The sequence below is a fragment of the Gasterosteus aculeatus genome, chromosome 18, assembly GCF_964276395.1.
Source record: "Gasterosteus aculeatus chromosome 18, fGasAcu3.hap1.1, whole genome shotgun sequence".
Taxonomy (NCBI): domain Eukaryota; kingdom Metazoa; phylum Chordata; class Actinopteri; order Perciformes; family Gasterosteidae; genus Gasterosteus; species Gasterosteus aculeatus.
In genome coordinates, this window is record NC_135706.1 from 14,498,191 (window position 1) to 14,523,019 (window position 24,829).

General features: G+C 52.1%; 1 protein-coding gene across 1 annotated transcript in view; it reads right to left on the reverse strand.

Moving 5' to 3' along the window:
- Nucleotides 1-24,829, reverse strand: part of klhl29 (kelch like family member 29) — a 129,746-nt gene that overhangs the window by 42,340 nt on the left and 62,577 nt on the right. Inside the window, 3 exon segments of the mRNA XM_078093578.1 lie at nucleotides 3,243-3,381; nucleotides 18,733-19,248; nucleotides 20,837-20,984. Coding sequence (XP_077949704.1) covers nucleotides 3,243-3,381; nucleotides 18,733-19,248; nucleotides 20,837-20,984 — 803 coding nt within the window.

Genomic DNA, 24,829 nt, shown 5'->3' on the forward strand with positions numbered 1-24,829 from the left:
GCACACGCACACACACACACGCACACACACACACACTTTCTAATACGTCCTTTCGACCTAAAAAAAAAAACACCTCATTTTTCCACGGAATACATTTAGCTTGGTCTTACAAGACCATCTACTCAGTGGAGGTACGTACAAAGATACGTGAAGATAGATGCTCATTCAAACGCAGAGCCTCCACGGCCCGGGACGGAAAAAAAACGGCTGGCGTGCTTTTCGCGCTTAAATCAGGAACAAATGATGAAAATGAACAGCGGCGGCGTGGAGGCTTTAGCGGCGTTATCGGGGCCGCTGCCGTTTGCTTGTTTGTATTGAGGCCAATAAAAGAGTCACGCTGGGCTTCAATCCGGTTGGAACGAGCACCGTCAGACGCTCCCAAGGACACAAAGGACACGGTGGCAGGTGAGAGAGTTGGGGGGGGGGGGGTACATCCATCTCCCCCCCCCCCATTAAACAAAGTCAACTTTAGCGGTGGGGCTAAACTACGTTTAAAAAGGGAGCTAGATGATAACAGCAGTACTATAAGTGAGAGGAATTTAGGTGAGGTGGCCCTTTAAATACAGCTAGTCAGAAAGATGTAGTTAATAGAAATGGGAGGGGGGGGTGATGGAGGGGGTACAGCGTCCCGTCTTCCCCCTCGGGGGGGACCAATGCACTTAGGGCTCGGCTGCAGTGTTCACACAGCTACAGTACTGGGCTTTAACACAGCTCCCGACCCATCTCACAGTCATAACACTCTACGACTCACAAGGATAGGGAACCCATGGGCCGACGGGGGGACGGGGGGGGCGCACGGAAGCATGTGTCCCGAAAAGCTCCAAGAATCTGGAGCTTTTTACTGAGATGCAGTGGCCATAAATTAAATGCCTGCAGAGCAGACTTATTGGAAAACCCTGAGGGGTAAAATGGAATCACCACAGATGATCCGTCTCCCTTCTCTGTGCACCGGCCCTTTAAAGGCTAGGGTAATAGCTTTTTTGGGGGGGGGGGGCGTGCACGTGTGTTCTGGAGCGTCGTTGCATCCTTCAGGTATCAAGAGCCCAAGATGGCAGGATGGATGGAGGATGGGGGAGGCCTGAATACCCGAGGTGGGGGTGTGCAGGGAGGAAAGGGGGGGGGGGGGGGGGTGTTATTTGAGCACCATTTTTCAAAAAGAGAAATTACGTCTGTTAGTTAAGCTTTTAATTTCCTAAAAGAGCCGCTCGCCTGGTGTGTGTGTGTGTGTGTGTGTGTGTGTGTGTTATGGCTAGAAAAAGTAAGTGCGACGTGCCCTCGCTGACCCTCCAGTATCACGTGTCGCCTTTGTGACTAACGGCGTCCTGCCTGAATGACACTGAAGAATGACGCCCTCGCTGCGCTCACACACACACACACACACACACACGCACACGCACACGCACACACGCACACGACGTGGTTGTTTAATGACGGGCCGGCCTCTGCTCGCCGCCCTCTCTGCCTCGCCCTCACGGGCAAAATGGTCACTTCCTCTCCCTCCACCGGACGTCCTTGATCACCCTTTTCATTCATGACTTTCTTACTTTCATGTCCTTCCCTCGCCAACTCTTCTCCGCCGTGTCCTCTTCACCCGCCGCCCTCATCTCCATAGCGCCAAGGAGCCTCGGCGGCGTCCCGTTAGCATAAATGCTGACCAAAGACGTCTTCTAAATTCAGAATAACTCCAACGAATTCATTTTAACGTGACGGCGATAACAATTTGACAGTAAGTGTTCATTTTTCAATTCATTAATAAATGAGAATTGGCGCTGTTAAAGTGTCAAATGACAGAGCTGGGAGGAGTTAGGCGGCGTGGGGATGAGCCAGGGATTCGGCTCCTCCGGGGGCCCCTCGCCGGCACGCACAGCCGATCGGCCTTTGTCCCCGACAAGAGGAGACAGGCGAGACAATCCGACAGACAGTTTGTCCAGCGTGAGGCCTTGAGTTCTTTGCGAAGTCAGACTTCGGCCTCTCAGGAAGCGTCTCCTTCCCGTTGGTCAAAGGTCAAAGTTAAAACTGGAGGTCGATGAGTGGCCCTAGTACAGACGAGGGCCCCGTGGCTCCTCCTCCTCCTCAGTTCTCCCTCTCTCTCCCTCCCTGTTCTGCCTCGCTCCATCCTCCCGGCGAGCGAGGAGGCCGCCGGCTGATAAGCAGCTCTCAGCCCTGCGGCCATGGCGGCCATGGCGGCCATGGCGGCGGCGGCGGTGGGGCAAAGTGGCGAACTCCCCCCCCCGAGGCATCTGTAGCGACCGCTGTGCCCGTTTGCCGTTGCTCCTCGCTCGCCGCTTCACTTCGAGCCGTGCGAGCGAGAACAAAACAAAGACACACACACACACACACACACACACACACACACACACACACACACACACACACACAAACAACTCTGGGTCCACGGGGACTCTCAATCAAGCCGAAAAAACACCTGCAAGGATTTGAAGTAGGGATGAGGACATTAGGGAATGGTGGTATTCCCTAAAACAAGGCAGACAAAAAGAGACATACGCGCGCTTAGATTTCTGACACACGTCTGGAGACACTAAAAAGGTCCGTAGCTGACACACACACACACACACACGCGCACACACACACGCACACGTATGCAGACAGGCACCCACGGAAACAAAACATCCCGGGAAGACAAAAAAATGAAGGGCAGAACACCGGGGGAATACTTAGATCCACATGAAATGAATACATTAGTGAAAGGTGGCGCTAACCTGCGAAAGCGCCTCTGATGTGCTTCCGTTTGTGGCGCGGAAAAAGTTTTTTTTATTACTCTAAAACAAGCGTCATTAGCATATGAAAGAGCTGTTTTGCAGCATTAGCCGAAGAATTAGCGACAGGAAAATACGGCAGACAAGGAAGGAAGGAATTACCACCCAGAGTGTAGAAGGTGGGATTCTTTTGTTTCGGCCCCCTTTTTGGTGAGTTTTAAAACATCCCCAGTCATGGAACGTTAAAATGGAAATGCGGTTAAATTGCCCTACATGGGGAGGAAAGGTAATGACGAGCGTTGACCTTTTTCTCTCCAGTCTCAAGATACATTCATTTGAGCGGCAAGAGGGAGGAATGGCTGCTGGCCCTGTGTGTTAGGAACCAAAGTCTTCACACACCTGCAAGAGAGAGAGGGGAAGGGAAAGGAAACAAAGAAAAAGAAAAAGAAAAAAGCGACACAAATGCGCCCTATGAAGAGAACAGATTGGATCAACAGCTGGTGGGAGGGAAAAGCGAAGGCAAACCTTTTCACCAGGTCCTTGAAATACAAGCTGCAGGAAGCTAGAACATTTTGGTGGACTTCAAACTCTTTGCCTTCAACAATAATTTTCAGGTCTGTAAACTCTTTCGCTCTGCGCTGTTGGTTCAACTCCTTCAACATCTCTGTAGAACAAGAAAAAGAAACAGACAGCGCCACATGTGGGTTTAGTATTTCCTCTCCTCCGCACACACACACACACACACACACACACACACACACCAGCAACAATAACATGGCATCCAGAACACAGGACAAAAATGTGGAAAAGAGCAGATTGGCGAACACAATATTGCTGGTCTTAAGAAGCGACGTTCATTGTGTGTGATCGAGGAGAGGTGACGAGTACGGACTTGATTAAACATTTCAGAAAAGGCATAATGAGATGTGTGTGTGTGCGTGTGTGTGTGTGTGTGTGTAGCAGAGAATAAGAAAAGACATAATTAGAGCTCATTTTCTACACCGTGCAGAGGAATGTGCAACACATACAATATACAACTTGGAATGAGATTAAGCAAGTAGGACTATTGTGTTTGTACTGTGTGTGTAAATGCAGTGCGACGACTTCCGCGAGGGGAAGCTGAACGAGATTAAGAGAGACTCCGTCAGTGCATTATTCATTTTTAAGTAAAATCCTTTGGCTTCTCACAAGTGCCCGACTGAGATGACCTTCAAATGTCGCTCAGTGAGGAAAAACAAATCCCAACACCCCCCTTTTCGCTCTCTATTCAGAACTCCTCCCCCCCAAACCTCATCTTCGTCTCTGGAAGAAAACAGAAAATAATGAAGACGCACACGGAAACACGCTGGCAGCCAAACGGTCGAAGGCCGGAGCACACGGCGAGTTGGGCCTGGCCTCACTGCAGCACAGGGGCGCTTGTTTCTGTGGCTCTTAATGAGGCACCGTGGGGGGATGCTGGGAGTGAAAATCAGCGGGGGGGGGGGGGGGGGGGCGGGCGCTTGCTGGCAACATATTCCAGGGGATTTAGGAGGGAGAACCGACGGCGCGGCTTTGTTGATCTGTTGTGGCGGAATCCCGATAAGAGAACGCAGAGGTTTGTAACGAGGCGCTCAGCTCGCGATGGGAGGGTGGAACATTGTAGGAACGCTGCGGGAACGTTGCGAGCGGCGAGGCAGCAGGCTTTCACGCCCGGTGGTGCCCGGTGGAGGCTGCGGGCCGGGAGGCAAACAGCAGACGCGTGATGACTTTGGTGAGGAAAAAGGTGGCGAATCCTCCGTTTGATCAGCAGAGGGTTTTTTCTTCTTTTAGGCTCATTTGTTGTTACTGATGTGGAGAAAGCACGGTGTGCACGGTGTGTGTGTGTGTGTGTGTGTGTGGGGGGGCCAGGTCACTTATTGTTGGAATGGGATCACACGTGCTGTTGTATCGGCGACTCCCGAGCTGAAATAAAGGAGTTTGTGTGTTTGTCATCCTGCGAGCGGGGATTTAATTAACCCGGCGTGACACATTCGCCCCTCTATGTGGCTGCAAGATCCTTTAGCTCCCTCCATTCTCCTCACTGACACGGGGGGGGGGGGGGGGTCGGCGCCGAATTCATTCAGCCGCCGAAATTATACGGCATAAAGACACATGACAAAAAAAAAAGGTGCTACTCAGGAGCGAGCTTTCGGTAAAAGCCTTTCTCTCCGAGCGGCGCATCCTTCAGAGTTATCGCATCAGGGAATTAATGGACAGACAGAAAATGACCGGCTGAAAACCAATTAGGGAGCAGAAATAATAATAGACGCCTGCTTTTTTTTTTTTTTCTTTTTCCATCAATACGTCTGCTGTAAATTGGCTGCATGCAAAGCTGCAGGATGGAGCGGGCTGCACGCACACACACACACACACACACGCACAGGTTGGCGTTCGCCTGGTCGTCCATCCGTCTCTCTCCACATTCCACTCCACTGCTGCCTGTCAGTCGGCCAGTTATCTGATTACGTTGCAGCCGGCGAGTAGTGAATACGCGGGAGTTTGGAGTTTGCATTAGCGAATCTCCAGCGGCCGATATGGCTCTCACCTCCAATCAGCCACACCGCCGCACACCACCCATCTGCCCCGAGAATAGAGAGGGAGGGGGGTGTCGGGGGGTGAGGGGGGGCTCCACTTGTCAGCAAACAATGGCCCGCCCTCCCTCCCTCCCTCGTAGCCGGGCGCGCACACCTGAATGGCCTGACGGAGGAGCTCATTATGGCTTCTTGGGGGGTGGAACCCGGAACAACTCATCGACGGCGGGTACCGTGAAACCGCACACGGCGTCCCCATTCTCGGTGGTGGGGGGGGCGGAATGGAGCGTGGGGCGTGACGGGGGGGGGGGGGGGGGGGGGGCGCAAACGTCTCAATACTGTTACAGGAAGAAAAACTCTCTTGAAGGACCTTCTGCATCAAGCGGTGAGGTTTTTTGTTTTTCTGTGCAGAAACACTGATGGGGGTCCGGCAGGATATGGTGGACTGCGCTGATGGAACGTGCAGGGGTTCGCTTCTTGCCCTCAAGTCCTCCACAAAAACAACAACAACAACAACAGGACCCCGTGCTGGTTCTATATGATTGGTTGACACGCTGCACGGGGGGTAAAAAAAAAAAAAACACAAAAAAGCACCCGGTGCCGCTCAGCCTAGTAACTCCACTGTCAAACATCTCACAGCGCTGCGGCCAATGGGGCCCGACGGCGCGATTCCCAGAAACCTATCAGCGTGCAGCGCGCCCCGCCCCCCCCCGGCCCCCACCCCCCCCCCGCCGTACGGTGCCGCGAGTCGCTCCACGAGCTGCGATAGGCCGATGCTAAAAGAGGGCGACGGACGGCGCCATTGGTTGCTGAACTTGAAGCCATTTTGGGGTTCCACGCGTATGTTGCGGGCGCCTCTGCGGAGCCGCCATTTTGTGTGGACATGAATGATCCAAACTTTCAGATCCGGCTTCATCGGCTTCATCGATATATTTTCTGTGTAGGAATTTTATTTTCTCGTGCTGAGAAAGTGTCAGAAGTGCAAACGATTAACATGTTTTTCGGAGATTTGAGGTTCTCAAATTTAATTCTCTGTATCGACTTCAAATGTCCTTTTTAATGAATAATGTGGAAGAAATGTTTTGCAAAAATGCCAAATGAAATGTAAAAACTATTTAAATGTATAAAAATCTTTTGTATAAATCTTATACTGTGTTTCTAGCCGGTGAGCACGTAATCGCTCACGCGTCTCTATTCGCTCGGACACAATTCAAAGTTGCGTAGCAGAGAGCAGACCGATGATCTCACCCCGACCTTTTCCTTCCCTTTCACACGACAATCAAGTTCCATCGACAGTCGCGTTTTAATTACCCAGAACAAACCGCGCCGGCTGATCAATAACTCAATGTACAGTCAGCCAGGAAGCTCTTTGACTTATATAAAAAGTATCAAATTACCTAATAATTTTTGTTTAGTTAATGGATTATTGTTCATGTATAGCTTTGCTCCATTTGCTACTAGTAATTCACAACAAATAGGAATTAAACGCATGCGACGTACTAAATATATTATTGCTAATTTTTTTTTTATTTCACGTTAAGTAATTAAAATATTGTAAAAAAGGGTCATAATTGCCGGACGATTTGTTTTTAGAATCGCATCGCAAGATTCAAATTGTCCTCAAATACTACAAATTTATTTAAATGTCGGATTTTCCTCAAGCAATATGCTAAAATTACACTAGTTTAAAAACAACGTGGTCAAAATGTAATATTCAAGTAATCGTCACCATAATTCATTTGAACTAAATCTAGTGAAATTGGGTCACATTTAGCAAAAGAAAAAAAAAAGAAGACTCGTTTGATGGAAACAGGCTTCTTCACACAAACATCTTTCTATGACCAGAGGACCTTTGAGAATGTTCATGTCAAAAAGGAACTTAAGAAGAGTCGGCATGAATTCTACAAAGTGTTCACAAAAGAATTCTTACAAGATTTCACAGTTTTCCCAGAAAGGGCCTTGAACCCCACTGAGAAAGCCGCCAGGATTCGATGGTGAGCAGATGGATTATTGGAGGACCGAATATTCCTCGTGAAGTGGTGCTGCTCTGATGATCAAACAGAACCGGGCTCAATGAATGATACATGTATTACGGTTCTGCTTGTTTTGGACTGAGGAATCCAACATGAACATGAGCAGCGGACTGAGACTCACTTTTCTGACTGCGCACATTAAAACACAGGGAAAGGCAGCATTGAGCAGACGGAGAGAAGGTCGGGAGGTCACCGTCCGAACAAGTCCTTGGATAACGATCCAAAATACAACCGCCAGAAAAAAGCCAATGGTTCCAAGAAGCCATTAAAAATAGTTGTGAACGCCTCGATCGACTGATTCGAACATTTTTCTTTCACTATGAAGCTAAAACCTTTTTAAACTCGAGTCCCCAGAAAAATGAAATGGAAGATTGAGGATTTTGAGAAAGTGCGAAATGAGCAAAAGTCAAATAAAACAGGGCCGCTCGAACAAAAATGTTCAGTTCTTGGCTTTTTCTGTAAGAACTAAAAAGGCGAAATATTGATTGTGTTGTGCATATTTATATACAGCATTCTAAAGGCTCATTGGCGTATTATTACATTACAATGCGCCAAAGTTGTCTGTTTAAGCAACGTCATCAATAATTACGTCTTTGCTTACTCACTCTATTCTCTATATTTTATTATAAAATCATTTAAGTAATTGAACCATTTATTTAAACAATTTTATATATATTTATATGTCAGGTTTTAACTGACATCGCAATTACTTGAAATACACAAAATGTCCACATTTTTCACTCAGTTTTGCACAAACTTTGAAAGGAAACAGACTTTTGATGCTTTTTTTCAAATTGAATTGGTTAATTTGAATTATTTTATATACGATTTTTTCTTTCAATTTTAATCAATGAAGTTATTCTTCGCAAACTAGCTCATTCGATTTCCCTAAAAGAGTTTTTAAAGCAAAAATAATTTTAAAATGTATTTTTTTCTTCAAAGAAATGTTGGTGTTGACAGAATATTCAAATGGATTCAGTCCACTTTAAAATGTCGCGGCATAAGTCTTATTACGAAAATAAGCAAAGAGGTAACCCATCACATTAACAACACCATCTTCTGCGCTGGTGAGGAATAAATAAACCTGCTGGCTGAATGTCAGGCTTTCACAGGCGCAGAACGTCACAGCCGCCATCCGGCCTCTCATCTGGATTCCACCCTCTGAGCAAGAGAGCCTCTTTCCCCCCCCCAGATAAAAGCCTGCAGAACTGCGGCTTGTTCCCCCTCAATTACCCCAAACGCCTTCCGAGCCGTACCTCCAACAATCACCGCCACATTCATTCCTGGAGACCACTCCACAGTTTGTGCCTGTACTCCAGAGCAAAATCAGCTGGGAAACCTTCCAGACGCCTCCAGACGCCTCCAGACGCCTCGCGTCCTCGTTTCAGCCCGGGAGAGAATAGTCCGTGATGAGGACGAGTCACGTCTCCCCCCGCTGGAGATGCGCTGAGCCTCGGCACGGTTGTCCGCCGGGCCTTGACTGAGCCGCCACTGTGACATCTAAAAAGGAGTGTAGGTGGGGGGGGGGAGGGTGAGGAACTTATGCCCCTCAAAGACGCCGCCTGGGCCTTTGTTGCCCTCCTCCAATAGACACGCAAGGAGAGAGGCCTGCAGTGCACACACACACACACACACACAGACACACAACCATTGGCAACAGCAGAACAAAGCGGAGGCGAGTGCGAGCACATGCTCCTCAGGGGAAGAGCACCAACAAAGAGGCCCCTCTGTAGCGAGAGGGGGGGGGGGGGGGGGGGGGGGGGGGGGCAAGGGAGGACGAGCGGCCGGCCGGCCGGCGCGGCAACTTCCTTCGTTGCCTCAGGAGAAACGCCTTTTAACAGGAGGAGCCTGGTCAGAGTCACGTACGGCGTGACGGAGGCCGGTTGCAGTTCACACGAGGTTAACGGACGCGGTCACGACATTGCAGCTCGAAAAAGAATCTCCTCCCCGGCGGACGCGGCAGTTCATGAAGGAGGAGGAGGAGAGATTTACTGTGGCAGAGTTACTGCTTCTAAAACCAACATGGAAGAGAGGGGAGGGAGGTTGCTTTGGAAACTCTGCAGCGAGCCTGACCCGTCCTCGCCGAAGCTATTTCAGTGTGAAACATTAGAGTGATGCTCTCATCCTGGCCGGGTACATTTTTGACAGCAGGTGCTCTTTCTCAGAAAAATGTGGCTGTGCACACAATATATTTCTGTCAAAAGAGTAGCGCTGGTTTTACTGCTGTGGTCTGTTGAGAATCAAGCGGCTCAGTAAATCAAGGTTTTCCATAAAAGATCAAGATTGATACGGATAGAGCTAGTTACAATAGAATATGCACATCTTCTGCATTTTCTGTTGCAATGCTGCTGCTGTCAAAACAAATTAAATAACTTTAAAAAAAGGAAAAGGAAAAAAGTAAATTCATTTCTTTGCATTTTTGGAATTTATAGCGTTGTTAGACTGAAATATCTCTGTTCTGTGCAACAAAAGTAACTGTGCACATCTCTCTCCAGCTCAACGGGAATAACGGCGCCAGAAGAATAACTGGGACAGGACTCCTGTTCAAAACAAGTCATGGGGGAAATGTGGGAGTTTATTCCAGCTGAAAGGATTTGAACCAAACAAACGAAGAAAAAAAAACCCAAATCAAGTCGTGTCGCTGGTTTTCACCTCCAATTAAAATGTTCCACGAGAATCCGAAGCCCGGAAAAGTCTTCGGGAACTGTTTTCACGAATAGGTCTTAATTAGGAGGCGGAGAGGCGGGGCTGTTTGAGCCCGTCACACTCCGGGAAAACCCACAAGACTTAACTCCTACAGACTCGCATCCACTTCAAGGGTGCCTTTTTCTTTTTTTCTTCCTTTAGTCGGCACTGGGGGTCTTTGGGTGGATGTCGGGTCAATCCCTAAGTGCCATGTGGAGGTGAAGCCTGATCAAAGCGAGACGCAGCACAGCGGCCCGCGTCAAATTCAGCAACTCTTTCCTCAGAATATCACAGAATTAATCGAAATCTCTCCAAAATGCCACATTAAGGAATAAAGACGTCCGATAGAAACACACGTCTGGTTTCTTCTATTCAGAACGTGGGAAAGAGGGAACAACACATTGATGCTGTAGGAAAATAAAACCGCGAGGGGGCCTCTACGGCGCCATGGTTCCTTCCTGCTGAGAAGTTCTCCAGCGTTACCGATGGATCCATTAGGTCGCCTGCAGCTCGGCGCGCAGCCCGCCGACGGTCACGGAGGGTCAAAGCACCATAGAGGCATAAACCATATCCAGGCATAATTACATGGGTTTCAAAGCTAGCAGAGCTTCATCAAAGGGGATCAAGACGTGTGTGTGTGTGTGTGTGTGACACGTCATTAGCAGCACAGCACTCCTCCTTGGCTGTTTTTAACCCTGCTCAATATGTGAAAGCCACTCTGTTGGCAGCCTCCTCATGTGACAGCCATAGCAGCTATATTAGCATGCAGCATTTCCCCCTCCCCATCAAGCATCGCGTGAAGAAAGCACCAAGCAATCGGACTCATGGAGACGTGGGGCGGTTTTACCAGGAGGAAGGAGCTCAGCGCTCGCCGGCAGCTTCATTCATAAAGGCCTTTTAAAAATACAGGTGGTGCAGGGCAACCCGCGAGGTGCTTTTATTTTAGAGAAGGCGACGTGCTCGACATTGTGCCGATTTGCCTTTGAATTACAACCGAACGCGTTTAATCAAAGCGAAACTAAACGAGCCGAGAAATTCGTCTGAGAAAAAAAAAAGAAAAACAGCCTGGTGACTTTGTGGTGAAGTGTGAGTCACGTGTCCCGCCGACCCGCTCACCAACAATCACATAGAAAAGGTGAAGCGGCATTTGCGAATGAGAGTTCCCAAAAATCCAGTCAGCGGGGCAGAGAGGACTAATGAGATGTGCTGAACACCGAATTAAATAATAATTATGAACTAATTACTTCCATTAATTGCTCCGATGACAAGTGGCAGAAGTCTTCTGCTTTTCCGCCGCCGGAGGCACACGGCGCTCCGATTTGGTCGATTCAGAGCCAAAGGACTAACTAATAAACTGATGCATAATTCATTTACGCCGACTCTGGAAATTCCAGTTCCTTACTGGAGTATTTATTTTCTATCCAAAATGACTCTAAAAGTCCAAAAACCGGGACAAAAATGAGTCTGTTCGGGCATCGCGAGCACTCGGTTTGTGGAAGTCGGGTTCATGAAAACAACGCACACAGACACACACACACACTTGTTCGACTTTAGGCAAACCAATGTCGTGAGAGAATAATCCTAATAACGCGCTCGCTGGCTGCTGTAGATAACACACTGTACGCTCCGAGGGGGCTTTTAATAGAAGCGAGTGGGCGGGCAACACTTCTCCATCTTTCCTCTTCGTTTAAATGCTGAGTTACGATTTCATAAGAACGACTGCGAAGGCCAGATATTATCACCCCCCCCCCCCCCCCCCCCCCAGTGGAAAAACCGGGCTAATTGAGTGAAATGAATCATCTACACAGGTCCGGTCCATCGGTGTGAGCGCCACCAGAGAGACATCCGTGTTCCACGTGCACTTCACCTTCGGTTCTTTAGCTGCGCACGTGACGCCTCCAGTTCCAAGCGCTCGCAGACGGATGAAGGGTTTGACCTCAAACCAAAAATCAGCAACAAACGCCGGGGACGGGGACGGGGGGGGGGGGGGCCTCGCTCAGGTAGCCTGCCCGCTCCGGCATTTCATCACCCAAAGTCCGGATGTTTCACTCGACTGGAACTTTCATCCCCGCGGGCGACAAAGCGCGTTGTCCTTAAAGAGAACCGCCGCTGCGAAACGCCAGACAGGACGCCCTGTCATATTTGTGCACGATGCCGCGTGCACGCCGATGGATTGGGTTAGTTATTACGGGGAGCAGAGCCAGTGATTGGAGGCATTATCTACCGCTAAATGTTCAGGCTTTATTGAGAAAATGTGACATGGCCGTTGTCATTAGTGTCTCTCCTTCACAGATAAAAACTAGAGTTCAGTGTGACAAAGTGAAAGGACGCCATCCTGCTGCGCCTCAAGGTCTCCAACACAGCCACCATTTAAACGCACAAAAAGTGTGTGAATGTGCAACCAGCCCCCCCCAAAAAAAGGTTTAAAGTGCCTTTAAACGCTGAAAGACAAACGCAAAGCAGAGCGCAAAACTCCACTCCACACATTTTCATTAAAAGTCTAAAGTCCCCGTCCTCAGCTCCTCCACCCTTCACGGTTTAGGGAGAACACAGATGCCAAAGCGTGTGTGAGGGAAAGCAGATATGTTCCCCTGGCCTCCCCCTTCCCCCCCCCCCCCCGTTCCTCCATGTCGGCCGTGTTTACGACGGGTTTTCGTTTGTGTACATTCCTGGCGAGCTTCGCCCGCGGGCGCCTCGCCTCTACGGGGCGTCATTTTCTGCTGAGTCGCCCCTGAAAAAGCAGAGCGAAGCAACCGCACCGTTAAGATAAACGTCAACGCCCCCCCCCCCCTCCCCCTCCATCTCCCCCTCCAAGCAGACGGCGTGTGTTTACCGGGTAACTTGGGGGAAAGGTGGGGTGGCGTGGGGGGGGGCAGGTGGCATGTGGGCGTCCTCCCAGCACACTGCACACCTGAGACGAGCTCGGTCATCTGTGCATTTCAGCACATTTCTCCTCTTTCTTACACCACCCTCCTCCTCCTCCTCCTGTACCCCTACACTGCTGAGCTTCATCTGGAGCTTTTATTTTGGCGAGGTGCTGCGGTTTTGGAGGCCTCCGCTCGCTCCCCGTTGCAGTTACGCCTCCTCATTAGAGAGAGAAACATCCGCCGTTCACGGACTTCCTGCTAACGTGTGCCGTGTTCACACTCGGCCTCCCGTTTCTCTGCCGCGTGTGAGGAACGACGCGCTGACGTCTGACGCGCGGCGATGAAAAACCTGCGCCGCTACTTTACACACAAGATCACAGGCTACAAACACCAACTGGACTCCTTTGTTTTCTGATACTTTCCCACCGTCAGCGGGGAGGAGCCTCAGCAGACAAAGATGCTTTAAGAGAACCTACAGAGAACACGGAGGCGCTGAGACAAGTGAGGGGAGAAGAGTTTGCAGAAGATGAGAGGAGGCGCGATGGGGGGGGGGGGGGCTGCTGCACTGCGTCCGCGATTGCTGTCGGGCTCCTCGGGTCCCCGCGGCGCCGAGCTTTATCCTGAAAACCCCCGGCGCTTCATTTTGTGCGTGGAGCAGGAGGACGAGGGATGATCAATCTTAATGAGCCCTCCGCCGTCCCTGTATCCACTGTGGAAGGGGGGGGGGGGCTGCTTTAAATACGATAACGAGGGAGAGGAAGAGGAAGAACGTCCTCTCGTGACACACACACACACCTCTCATCCTCGGCTTCCTCCCCGGGAGCCGCGCTAGAAAACACTCCGACAGCTCGGCGAGTTAAAGAGACGCCGTCTGCAGCTCTGGGGTGAGACGTGCGAGTCAACACGTGGGCCCCGTGTGGACGGGGGGCCTCTTAAGGACATCTCGTTTGAAATAATTACCTGCACACACACACACACACACACACACACACACACACACACACAGTCGACGGTGATTGGAATAAATTTCCACCTCATCAATAATTTGCATCAATCCGGCGCTCGTGTGAATTCCTTTTTTCGGGCTCCCGTTTGAGCAGACGAGAGAAAGAAAAAACATGTATTTCATATTCCAAGTTAAGCCTGTTTTGAAATCGTAATAACCCCGAGTTCTGCTTTAGCTAATCCTGACGCGGGCAGCTTTAAGATAATCGCCCGGCGCAACACCGCAGTGGCTTTAATTAATTTCCCCGCCGCTCGCTCGGCAGACGCAGATCCGAGTCAGCGTATTGGAAATTAAAACAAAAGAGCAACGACAACCCTGCAACTCTTGCAGCACACTGCGTGTTGCATTGGTCTCTGCAGAAGTTTGCGGCGAGGATGTGGTGCAGGGAGAGAGAGGAGAGGCCTTTAATTAATGGTCTCCGTGTGGCTTCCACAAACACATTGTGTTCCTGTGGCAGCTTCAAAACGAATGCTCACGCAACCCCGGCGCTCTGTGTAATAACCGCATGCTACTTCAGCCCAGGTGTCTCAGGGCGCGTGGGGGGGGGGGGAAGCGATCTGCACGACGCGTCCAGACGACTAAATGTGTTTGTGTAATCGATGAGCAGCAAACAGCGGCGGCGCGGCGGCTCCAGGAGAAGCTTTAAGTAGCAGCGATAATGTGCCGAGAACCCAAATGCCGGCGGATCTCTGTGGATGCGCTCGGTCTAAAACTAAACCAAATGAAAGCCGTGACCTACTTAAGAGTCCTAATCCAACACCTCTGTATGTTTATTAATCATATATACGATCAGAGACCAGCGAGAAGATATCGGCCATTTGTTTTTATTTTCACTCAGCTGCTGGTGGAAATGTTTTGGAACATCTTAAGGTCACAGTTAAATTAGCACGTATCTTTGCAAGAAGAAAACTAATAGATGTGTTCGCTGACATTTATTTCCCTCGCTGCCGTCGTTATTGACTGTGACTTGATTGATTTCCTCTGTCATGAGATTGCGATATAACTTTTAGCTAAAAGTAAAGTAAGTACCGCTTAAACAATTTGAATTCAATTCAAGAAACGAGCAGAAAATGTTTCCAGCCTCAAATAATTTGTGCTTCCGGAAGGTGAAGCGTATCTCCCTAAATTGAATTAAATAAGCAGATGATCGCCATACGGCTTTTACTGTCAGGCGCGGCAGGTTGCCAGGCAACGGCAGCGGCGGAGGAAAAGCTGGTGGCGCAAACAGGAAGTCCCGCCCCGTATAGGCCAGATGGCAGGAAAGGAGAGGCCGCGGCGCAGCGATGTAAAAACACTCATCTTAACTCGGCCGGGCATCTTAATTGCATCCACTCGCCCCCCAGAGGGCGGCTGATGTGAGCTGACTGGAAGATGAACTTCCGACGCGCTTCCCCCTCCCTCGTCCTGCCGTCTCCAGGGCCAGCGAGGCGGACGGGACGTTCGGGCGCGAGAGAAGAGGCGAGGAGCAGAGTTGTGACGCTCGGCGGGACCAAACTCCAAATGTCAACCATGCGGACGCTTCATCCGCGCCTTTTCAGGCATCTACCAGAAGGAGAACGCCACATTCCAACGGCGTCGGAGTGCGCTGCTGGAATACATGGCGGCTGCAGCCGACATCTCAGGCCCGCCGAGCCGGCGGGAAAACAGTGAGAAAAACATCATCATTTGAGCGGCTGGAACATGAAACGGCGGCGCGCCTCCGAACGTGCGGAGACGATCGCTTACAGGCCGTCCCCGCCGAGCCCGGCGCTCGCTCCTCTCGGCTGATATTCATCAGGGCAGCCATCGATTTTAATGACTTGGTCAATAGACACACAGCTACTCCACTCTCAGCATCCCTCCCCCCTCCTCCTCCTCCTCCTCCTCCCCCGCTCTCTCTCCACTCTCTCATCTTCTTCTGTCTTTTCTTCCCTTTGCAGTGTCCGTCTCCCCCCCCCCCCACTCGCGTCTCAGCGGCGCCGCCGCTCGTGATCGCCGCGCCTCCGGTTGCAGACGTGAGCAGCAGCACAGGAAACGGACCCGTCGATAAGAGTTTGAAGCGCACGCCGGGCGCGTGCTGATGAAAAGCCCCCGCCGCGGACGGGAGGGGGAGGAGGTTGGGGGGGGACCAGGTGAGCAGATCACATCTCTCGGTAGGCGACGAGGTTAAAGCCGCCGCCCAGCTGCTCTGTGACATGTGTGCTGTGAACAACATCCCAGACACACACACACACACACACACACACACACACACACACACACACACACACACACACAGGCAGCGGGAGAGAGGGGAGCACACAGTTGTTGATGCGCCCGCTGATGCGGCGAGCGGAGACAAATTGCTCCCTTTTGAAGGCGACGCCACAGCGAGCACGGAAGTGTGACTCCCGTCACCGCTGCCGTTTGGCTCCGGGGGCCGCGAGGCCGACATCTGACAAAACACCCACGCGGTCACACCCGGGGAGCAGCAGTACAGCGGAGCGGGGGGACGCGGGGGGGAGGAGGGGGGGACGCGCGGCGGGCGCAGACGGATCAAGGAGGCAGGAGGTCCGTCAGCTCCGCCGAGATCCAAGGACGCCGCGGAAAGCGCCGCCGGCGCCAACGGGCACCGTGTCCGCAGGTTTTATTCCTCGATACGGCAACACGTGTGATTAAGTGGCTGCTTAAGTATTCAAACAAGTAACAGTCCAATAGTTACTTCTGAAAAGCCTCCGACTCCAAAAAGGATCAGAGCGACGTCAGCCGTGACCATTTAAATGACGACTTCCTCCTCCCACTTCCATCAAATCAGGGCATCATGTGGTGGAGAATATTGGTTCTCTGATGGAGGGAAAAGCTCAGCACACGTCTTTTCTTTTTGCTGAAACGATCACCCTGAAAGAGGCCCAACGTCTCCCACAAGTGCACCTCATTTATTCCCCTTTTTTTTGGCATGTTTTTATAATGTGTGTGTGTGTGTGTGTGTGTGTGTGTGTGTGTGTGTGTGTGTGCGCGCTTGTTGTACACGAGGGGTTTGTATCACAATTTTACATAATGCATTTCTAGGGAATGAAATGAAGCCTGTGTGTGTTTATTAGAAGCAAAAGCCGGAGATACACAGCATGAATTTCTGTCACTTCATTTCCCGCCTTGTTTTCATTGCCGGACGTTCGCGTGACCCTCAAATCTCGTCCCCCCCCCGGGATCAGATCAGATCCATCAGATCCAGCCCTCTAATCCTCACCACGGCCGCACAAACACTGACTCCTCACCTTTCTTTGCACAAACTAGCTGGTTTCGGGGGGGGGGGTCGGAGCAGAGGGAGAACAGTGCCAACAGCAGGTTAAGACCGACGCAGGTCACACGCTCCTCGCCCTCCACATTTTGCTGCTGTGCCACGGCGGCGGGGGCACGCTGACATGCCGGGTTAATTGGTTTAAAAAACAGGATGCGGAGGGTCTGTGTGACCTCCTGCAGTGAGCGAGTACATAGAGAAGTGCTCCCTGTCATAAGGGGGGGGGGGGGTCTGCCGATGAGGTGTCACCACTAATTCACTGAAACGTTTCCACAGTTCGGGTCTCAGTACTCGTACTAATGTCCAATGTCAAGTAGGGATGATAAAACTGTGCCCGGGAGAAGGGGCCAATGTGAGATTTCAAGTGGCCATATTTGCGGTTTGACCTTCGCGGCGGCCGGCCCAAGACTTCGAGTGGGTATTGTTGTGAGGAAAGTGTCACGGGGATCCTTTCCCCTTCCGCCTCCGGAATACAAACCGCAGCCGTGCGAGCTGAGCGCGTTATCTTTGTCGTAGCATTAAACGGCGAGAGCGTTTGGAGACTTTTTACAACCCCCACAGCGCTTCCCCTCCCCCGTAAAGCGCATCGTGGTTGATGGATCGCGACAGATTATCCTCAAAAAAAATAGAAGAAAAAAAAAGGTCGAGCCCGTATAATTATGCGTTTCCAATTCTACCTGCGTCCTCACTTCAATGAATCGCAGTCCTCAAAATAATTGCTTTTTTTCCTTGTAATCTACAAGTTTGTCCGGACACATTTTATTCATCAAATTTCAGGAGAAAGAAAACAATCTAAACAAAATTAAAAGCTTCATTAAATGTGAAAATTGGTCGGGGGGGGGGGGGGAATTGCGAACATCTGTTTCGGGCCCCCTGATGCCATAAAACTCACAAGGTCGACGCAAACGCCGACTCGCGGCTTCGCGTGCGCGGAGCACCTTCGACCCGACGGGTCAACGAGGCTTCAAATGGAGAGCGAGGTGACGGCATGGGGCCGAAGCCCCGCCTCCTCCGTAGGACCCGCAGAGCGACGGAGGAAAAAAAAAAAAAAAAAAAAAAAAAAAACCTCACACACTTTCCCACCAATTTTCGGTGCACAGCAGCGCTGCCGTGTAGTAGTGTGAGATCAGAACATCGTGTTCCCCAAAGAATCCACGGTTCCACGGGAGTCGGCCGTCGCCCTGCAGCCGCGGGTGCCCCTCCGCTCTCTGCCACCTCAGAACCGCATTGAAGCCAATTGGCTGCGTGTTTGGAAGTTGTATTTCAACCCCCCCCCCCCTTCGCTTGAGCCTTTGCCGCCTTGTTTATGACTGCTGGCGTCTCAAACTGCTCGGCTACACAAACAGAGGGCAGAGGCCTGCGCCTCTCATTCCAGCGGGGGCCTCGCATGAGGGGAGATCACGAGCGACGGCGAGCCGAGGGGGTATTGATTTAATACCCAGACACCTCCCTGGCTTGGACTCACTCCTAATCTCGGGGGGGCTCCGCTCGGATTTAGCCTTTCAGAGATGCTCGTGATGGGTTCCACACCTGAAAGAGAGACATTCAAGAGCAACCCGACCTGCGTGGAACACGCCCCCCCCCGCGCCCCCCCCCGGCCGAGGCTTTTCCGTGCTTACCTTTGGGATGTCCCGGGTCACTGAACTCGTACTTCCCCATCCCAACCGTCCGCAGCATCTGCAGCCCGTTGGAACCGTCCTGATTGTCTCCGGCTGCGTGCTGGCCGTCATGCGCCGCCGCCGCCGCCGCTGCCGCCACCGCCTGTCCGTTAGTCAGAGGCAAGGCGGGGTGCTGGATGAGGCCGCGGTGAGAGGTTAACTGGCCGTTGCCCATCACGCTGTGGGGGTTGGGGTGAACCACGTGGTTGGCCTGGGCGGAGGCGTACGGGGGCTGGCTCGGCATGCTCAGCACCATGGACGGCGGCTGCTGGCTGGAGTGCGGCGTCAGCTGGAAGTGGGCCGTCATGAGCGGGTGCTGCTGGGGCAGCGGGCCCCGGATGGACGGCGTTACTCCTATGATGGGCGACTGCGCGGCCACACTGTGGCTGCTGAAGGAGGGCGGCTGGGGGAGGCCGTAGGTGTGGGCCAGCAGGCTCGGCTGGCTCACCGCCGCTGCCGGTGCGGCCCAGGTGGGACCTGGGGACAGAGACACCAGGAGACAGGAGAAAGATGACTCATCGGCGTCTGAGGCTTCCATCGAAATAGAGGCCGACTCAACTCCTCTCCGCACCGCAGCCTGGCGACGCGGCGCTCGGCCTCGGGCCAGGTTGGATGTTGGGAGGCTCTGCGTCCAAGACTAGCATCACAACGGGAGTAAGGGACTGCGCGACAATGCTTTCTCTGCACGCAAAACGCACACGTGCTCGGTGAACACGGCATTCATCCCAGCGCACAGGGGTTGTTTAGCCGGACGCTCGGCGCCAATCATCTCTGCAGCCCGAGGCGTTCGATGCCGACGCCGGTGTGCTGGGAGGACGCAGCCATACTCCCCACGCTCCCTTTGTCCCTCCGTCCCACATTGGCTTCTACTCCGTCCTCTCTAGCACCTGCTGCCACGGTCCAGTCTCCGAAAATAGCCCGGCACGCTACCAGAAAGGGGCCAAAGGCCAGAGCGCAGCATGCGAAGAGCTACCAAAGTTCACATTATTCATTATAGCGGCCCTGCTGGTATTAAAGCGGGGCTGAGAGGGACGGGGGAGATAAAGACGGAGGTTGGGATAGAGGACTCCAGAGGCCAGTTCCTTTAATAATTCACCTGTCATTCAGCTAACTAGCACCAAAAATCTTTTCAGCTCATTTTTGTAGCCGGTCTCGACAAAGAATTATCATCAATAGGATTTGCATGATATTTCCACCTCTTATGATGTTATGTTGTGAGTTTTTGATGCCATGAGAAGAATTCAACATGCCATATATATATATAGTGTCTGTCCTACATTTCTTTAGCAGCAAAATGGAGAATCAATTTTGTATTTATTTTAATTTTTCTCCATCATCATGGCCTAACATTGGCTGACCATCATTTACATTAAATCGTATAGATGTAAACGTATAGAAATAAACCCGTCTTCAATGTCCAGCTTGCGTCACTCCATTTATCTGTGGAAACAAGAACTCTTCTCTGCTCGACGGACCTCAAGTTAAAACAAAACTCATTCAAAGGCAAACTTTCTTCGACACACGCGGCCGTCACGTTTTCTGTTAAAAGAAAGCGCTGATTAACTCCGCCGCGGTGGGCAGAGAACAGCGCGGCTCAGTGAGGCGTGGAGAGGAAACGCCCCCCCCTTCCCCCCTCCCACAGCCTGAACGGCTGCACGCGCACAAATCAACATGCGACACCGCGCTCCCACTTGAGTGTCACATGCGGTTTGGTGACATCTCACTCTGCTCCAAGCTGCAGGATGGGACGAGGGGGGAGGGGGGGGTCTTCATTCACTGCCACACAATAATAACACCTCCAGAACTGGCTAATTCAGCCAGCCCCAGCAGGGGGCCGTGGTCACACAGCGGGGGGGGGGGGTCTTTAACTTACTCCACTGACATCTCTGTAATAAACGCACACACGAGCTGGTTTGTGTAAAGATGTCAGCGCATGTTAATCATCCATCAACGTGTATGTGAAGTATGCGCGTTGAGGAGGCATGCGTGCAGCTAGGGGGCCCCCGTTAGCATAGCAGCTAAGGGGCCCCCGGTTAGCATGGCATGCCGGCGCGCGAGTCATTACCCGCGGCCTCGCCGTCTCGGTGTTGCTTGGCGGGGGGCTCGTCCGTGTCCCAGGGCGTGAGCTGGTTGATGGGCGTCTGTCCCCACCTCACCCCCGGAGCCAGCAGCAGTCCCGGGGTCTGTCCGTCTGCGGGAGAAAGACCGGAGGCCTGCAGCAGAGAGACGAAAGGACGCGGCCGGTTAGAGCAACAAGAGAAGTGTGAGGGTTCAAACCGACGCACCAAAGGTTTGCAAATAGCTTCGCCTCAGATGAAATATTTCATCCTTTTGTAGTTTGAGTGACAACAAGTCGCAAACGTTGCCGTGCGCGTTGATGACGCAGCGCGGCGCACAGTTAGTGCCGGTTACAGACTCTATGCAATTAGATCAAGTGTATACAAATCTTGTTCGTGGCCTCAAGAGACTCCAGAGAGAAGGACCAGCGTTTCCTTTATGTGCTAACAACAATTAACTTCCTAGTGTGGGCTACATTCAAATTCCAATCCGGCCTCCGGAGACTTTTTATAGCTTAATTTTGATTTTATGAATTAAACATTGTGTTCAGTCAAGTGAGATAATAGAATTCCGAACAGAAATACAACAAATAGAGTAAACAGGGAGGATCTCGTTTGCTGGGACGAGAGTGAAGGAAAAATGTAATTTCAACAGGAGAAGATGAAAAGCCAGGCGGCGACGCGCGGCACGCCGGTAAACCCCGACGCGACTCGGCCAAAGCGAGCGAAGAGTCCTCTAAGCCGTTCTCTGCTCTCAAAGCTCTAATATTTTCTCTCTGGTAGGGGGCTAAGAAACGTTATCAGGCGAGCCCAGGCTGATGAAAACGCCGAGGGTCAATCACCACTGGACCCCTGAGCAATTTGGGCCTCTGCGCGTCTGCAGCCTGGACGCTCGCTCTAACGACCCGGCGGGGTGGGCGGGGGGGGCGGGGGCCCGAGTTAATAGAAAATACCTGGTCACCACAGCGCCCCCCCTACAAACCCCCCTGTGTCTGATCCCTCCATCCCTCGATTCCATTATCCTCCCCGACCCGCCTTCCACTTTATCAAGCGCGCCATCCTGCCTCCCAACAGCTGAGTTAATAATAAATAAATGCGGCCCCCCCCAAAACAATGGGCTTTCGCGGCGCGTCGTTGTGCCGCTTTGCATCCGGGATCGGTCCCGTTTGGGGGGGGGGGGGAGAAACTCCCCGTCTCTAATTTGGGACGGATTTGTCGCGGCGTCCTTTTTGACACCTGGAGACGCGGAAGCGTCTGCTCGGTGACAAAGCGCCTCGCGAGGGTTCGACGAGTGTCACAGAGTTGATGAATTCATAGTGAAAGTTATCTGACAGTTTGCGAGCGCCGAGGGCAAGAAGGAGAAAAAAAAAAGACAAACATCTCGAGGCAAGAGCAGAAAACAGGGTGATGGAGCGAGAGAAGGAAGTGGGGTTTGGGGGGAAACTGTCAGGGCTTTTTTTTTTGTTGTTTTTTTTTTGGTCCGGCCCGACCTGTCGACTTCAGACAAGAGAAAACTGAAATGGTTACTCAGAACGCCCCAAGCGTTCAATCCCGCCAGAGAGCCCTGGAGATTCAGACCATTTCCAAGGTGAGGAGTTGTCTACGGGCCACTATTTGTTTTAATGAGGGTTCTCTTTTTCTCGCTCTGTGGGCTTTACTGCATTCCTCCCCAGCCGGGCTTCACCTTCCCCGACACACCGGCAGCTCCTCATTAACTCGCCGCATTGACTCTCAACCCCCCCCCCCCCTCGTACCTGCCTCATAACATTCTCTCATTAATACACCCACCCTTTTATCCCAAGAAACATCTTCTGTTGAAAAGCCATTCATCTGTCACACTTTTAGGGCCAATGAGAAGTGAATGAGGGGCGTGGTGGGGAGGGTGGGGGGGTGGGAAGCTTCTTAGTCAGCACCATCACATTGACAGCATATCAGCTCGGCTCAGGAACGATCCTGACGTGAAAATGATCAAGGTTAGATGGGGAAATACGCACAGACACATTGGGATTGGAAGTGCAAAAGGCACACACACACACACAGCAGGGGCATGCACGCACAAATACACACACACACACACAGCAGGGGCATGCACGCACAAACACACACCCACAGCAGGGACATGCACGCACACACACACACACACACACACAGCAGGGGCATGCACGCACAAACACACGGCAGGGGCATGCATGCACAAACACACACACGGCAGGGGCATGCATGCACAAACACACACACGGCAGGGGCATGCATGCACAAACACACACACGGCAGGGGCATGCACGCACAAACACACACACACACACAGAAGGGGCATGCACGCGCACACACACACACACAGGAGGGGCATACATGCACACACACATAGAAGGGGCATGCACGCACACACACACAGCAGCCAGGATGTGTATTAAGATGGCAGACTGGCTGCAGGTAGGCAGGGAGGCACCAGAGGTTCTGGGAAAGCGCCTGTCCTTTCCTCTCAGCGGTACTCGCTCTCCATATTTCCAGTGCCCCCCCCTGCCTCCCCTCGCTGGCCGCCCATTATCACCGGGCAGCAGATGGTTTCCTCTGACTCGACAAAAACCTTCGCTGGCGAGGAGGACGGGAGCCAGATAAATCATTTCTGAGACGTGCCAAGCCGTTCTGTGTTTGTGGTCAGGTCGACTGGGGAGAGATCCTACCTACGTGCGCACACGGACCAATGCGGCACGCGCACGCAGATTCACAACAAACAATCCCCGAACCCGCACACTGATATAGCGATGAATCGGCACACCGGAGCAGACTTCTAGGTCCACCCGCCGTGTTCACGGTCAACAACGTTCTGTTTTAGTCTTTCAAATGATGTCACTCAACGGAACGTCCCATGGCGTACGAGCCGCTTTGAAGCGTGTGAGAGAAAAGAAACGGTGGAGCCAAAGAAGCTTTTGGCTCCATCGTGCAGCACGGACAAAGGAAGGAAGATGCAATGGAGACGCGCGGGTTCCCGAGCGCCTACTCGTCCCGTGCCTCCCGCCGCCAGGCCACCATCTGGGCGGGGCCTCCTTCAGATCCCCGCCGCTCCGGGCTTTGATTGTTTTGCGGCATCCACAACGCCCACGTCCAAATAAACAGAAGACGTTTGCTTAGGGCTTTGTGTTTGCCCTTGCTTTCTGTTTGAGGTCTCCCCCCGGCCCCCCCGGACCCCCCGGCCTGGGTGTCTTATTGCACCAGTTCATTCCCACGATGACGCTGGGTACGAAAAAACTACAGCCACCGACTTTCTGCATAAGCGGCAGCTCTCTGTAGCCCTTTGTTAGCATCGCCTCGACGTAGAGAGCTCCCATCCCCAGAGAAATTACTTTATTGCTCGACCCGAGCAGGAAAGAAAGCGAGAGAGAGAGGGGGGTGAGGTGGGGGGGTGATGGAGGGGGGGAGTATGTCTATAACAGCCTGGTCCCACCGGGGTAAACAATGTTTCAGCGCACGCTGATCAAATCAGCTAACTGCAATGAGATTTAAGGAGAGGTGTAGGGAGCGCAGAGCAGGTTCACACCATATAACACGAGAGGAGCGGTGTGGGAGAGGGGGGAGGGATGGTGGGAGGGGGGTGGGGGGGGCAGGTATGTTAGGAACTCCACAGTGGAAAGCTAATCTCACCAAATGTCATCAGCGCAACCGGACACAGTGAGACGGATGCAGGCCGATTACGTTCTACCCTTTAAGGTCCTCGGGACGCGGGGGGACGTTGGGGGGGGGGGGGGGGGGGGGGGGCACTTTAATCACAGGAGGCGCTGTGATGAAGCCCGTTAATAAGTTGTTTTCACCAGAAGTTTCTCAGTTAATCTCTTCCGAGCGGATTCCTGGAGCTTCATTATGGTTTCATTTAAATGCAACAGAGAGCGCACACCTCCTCAGCTAGTGTGCCAGCTATGGGGGGACGGGGGGGGGGGGGACCGGGTGCATGTACACAAATGTAATTGTCATGGAAAATTTCAATAACGTCTGTGCGGCGTCCT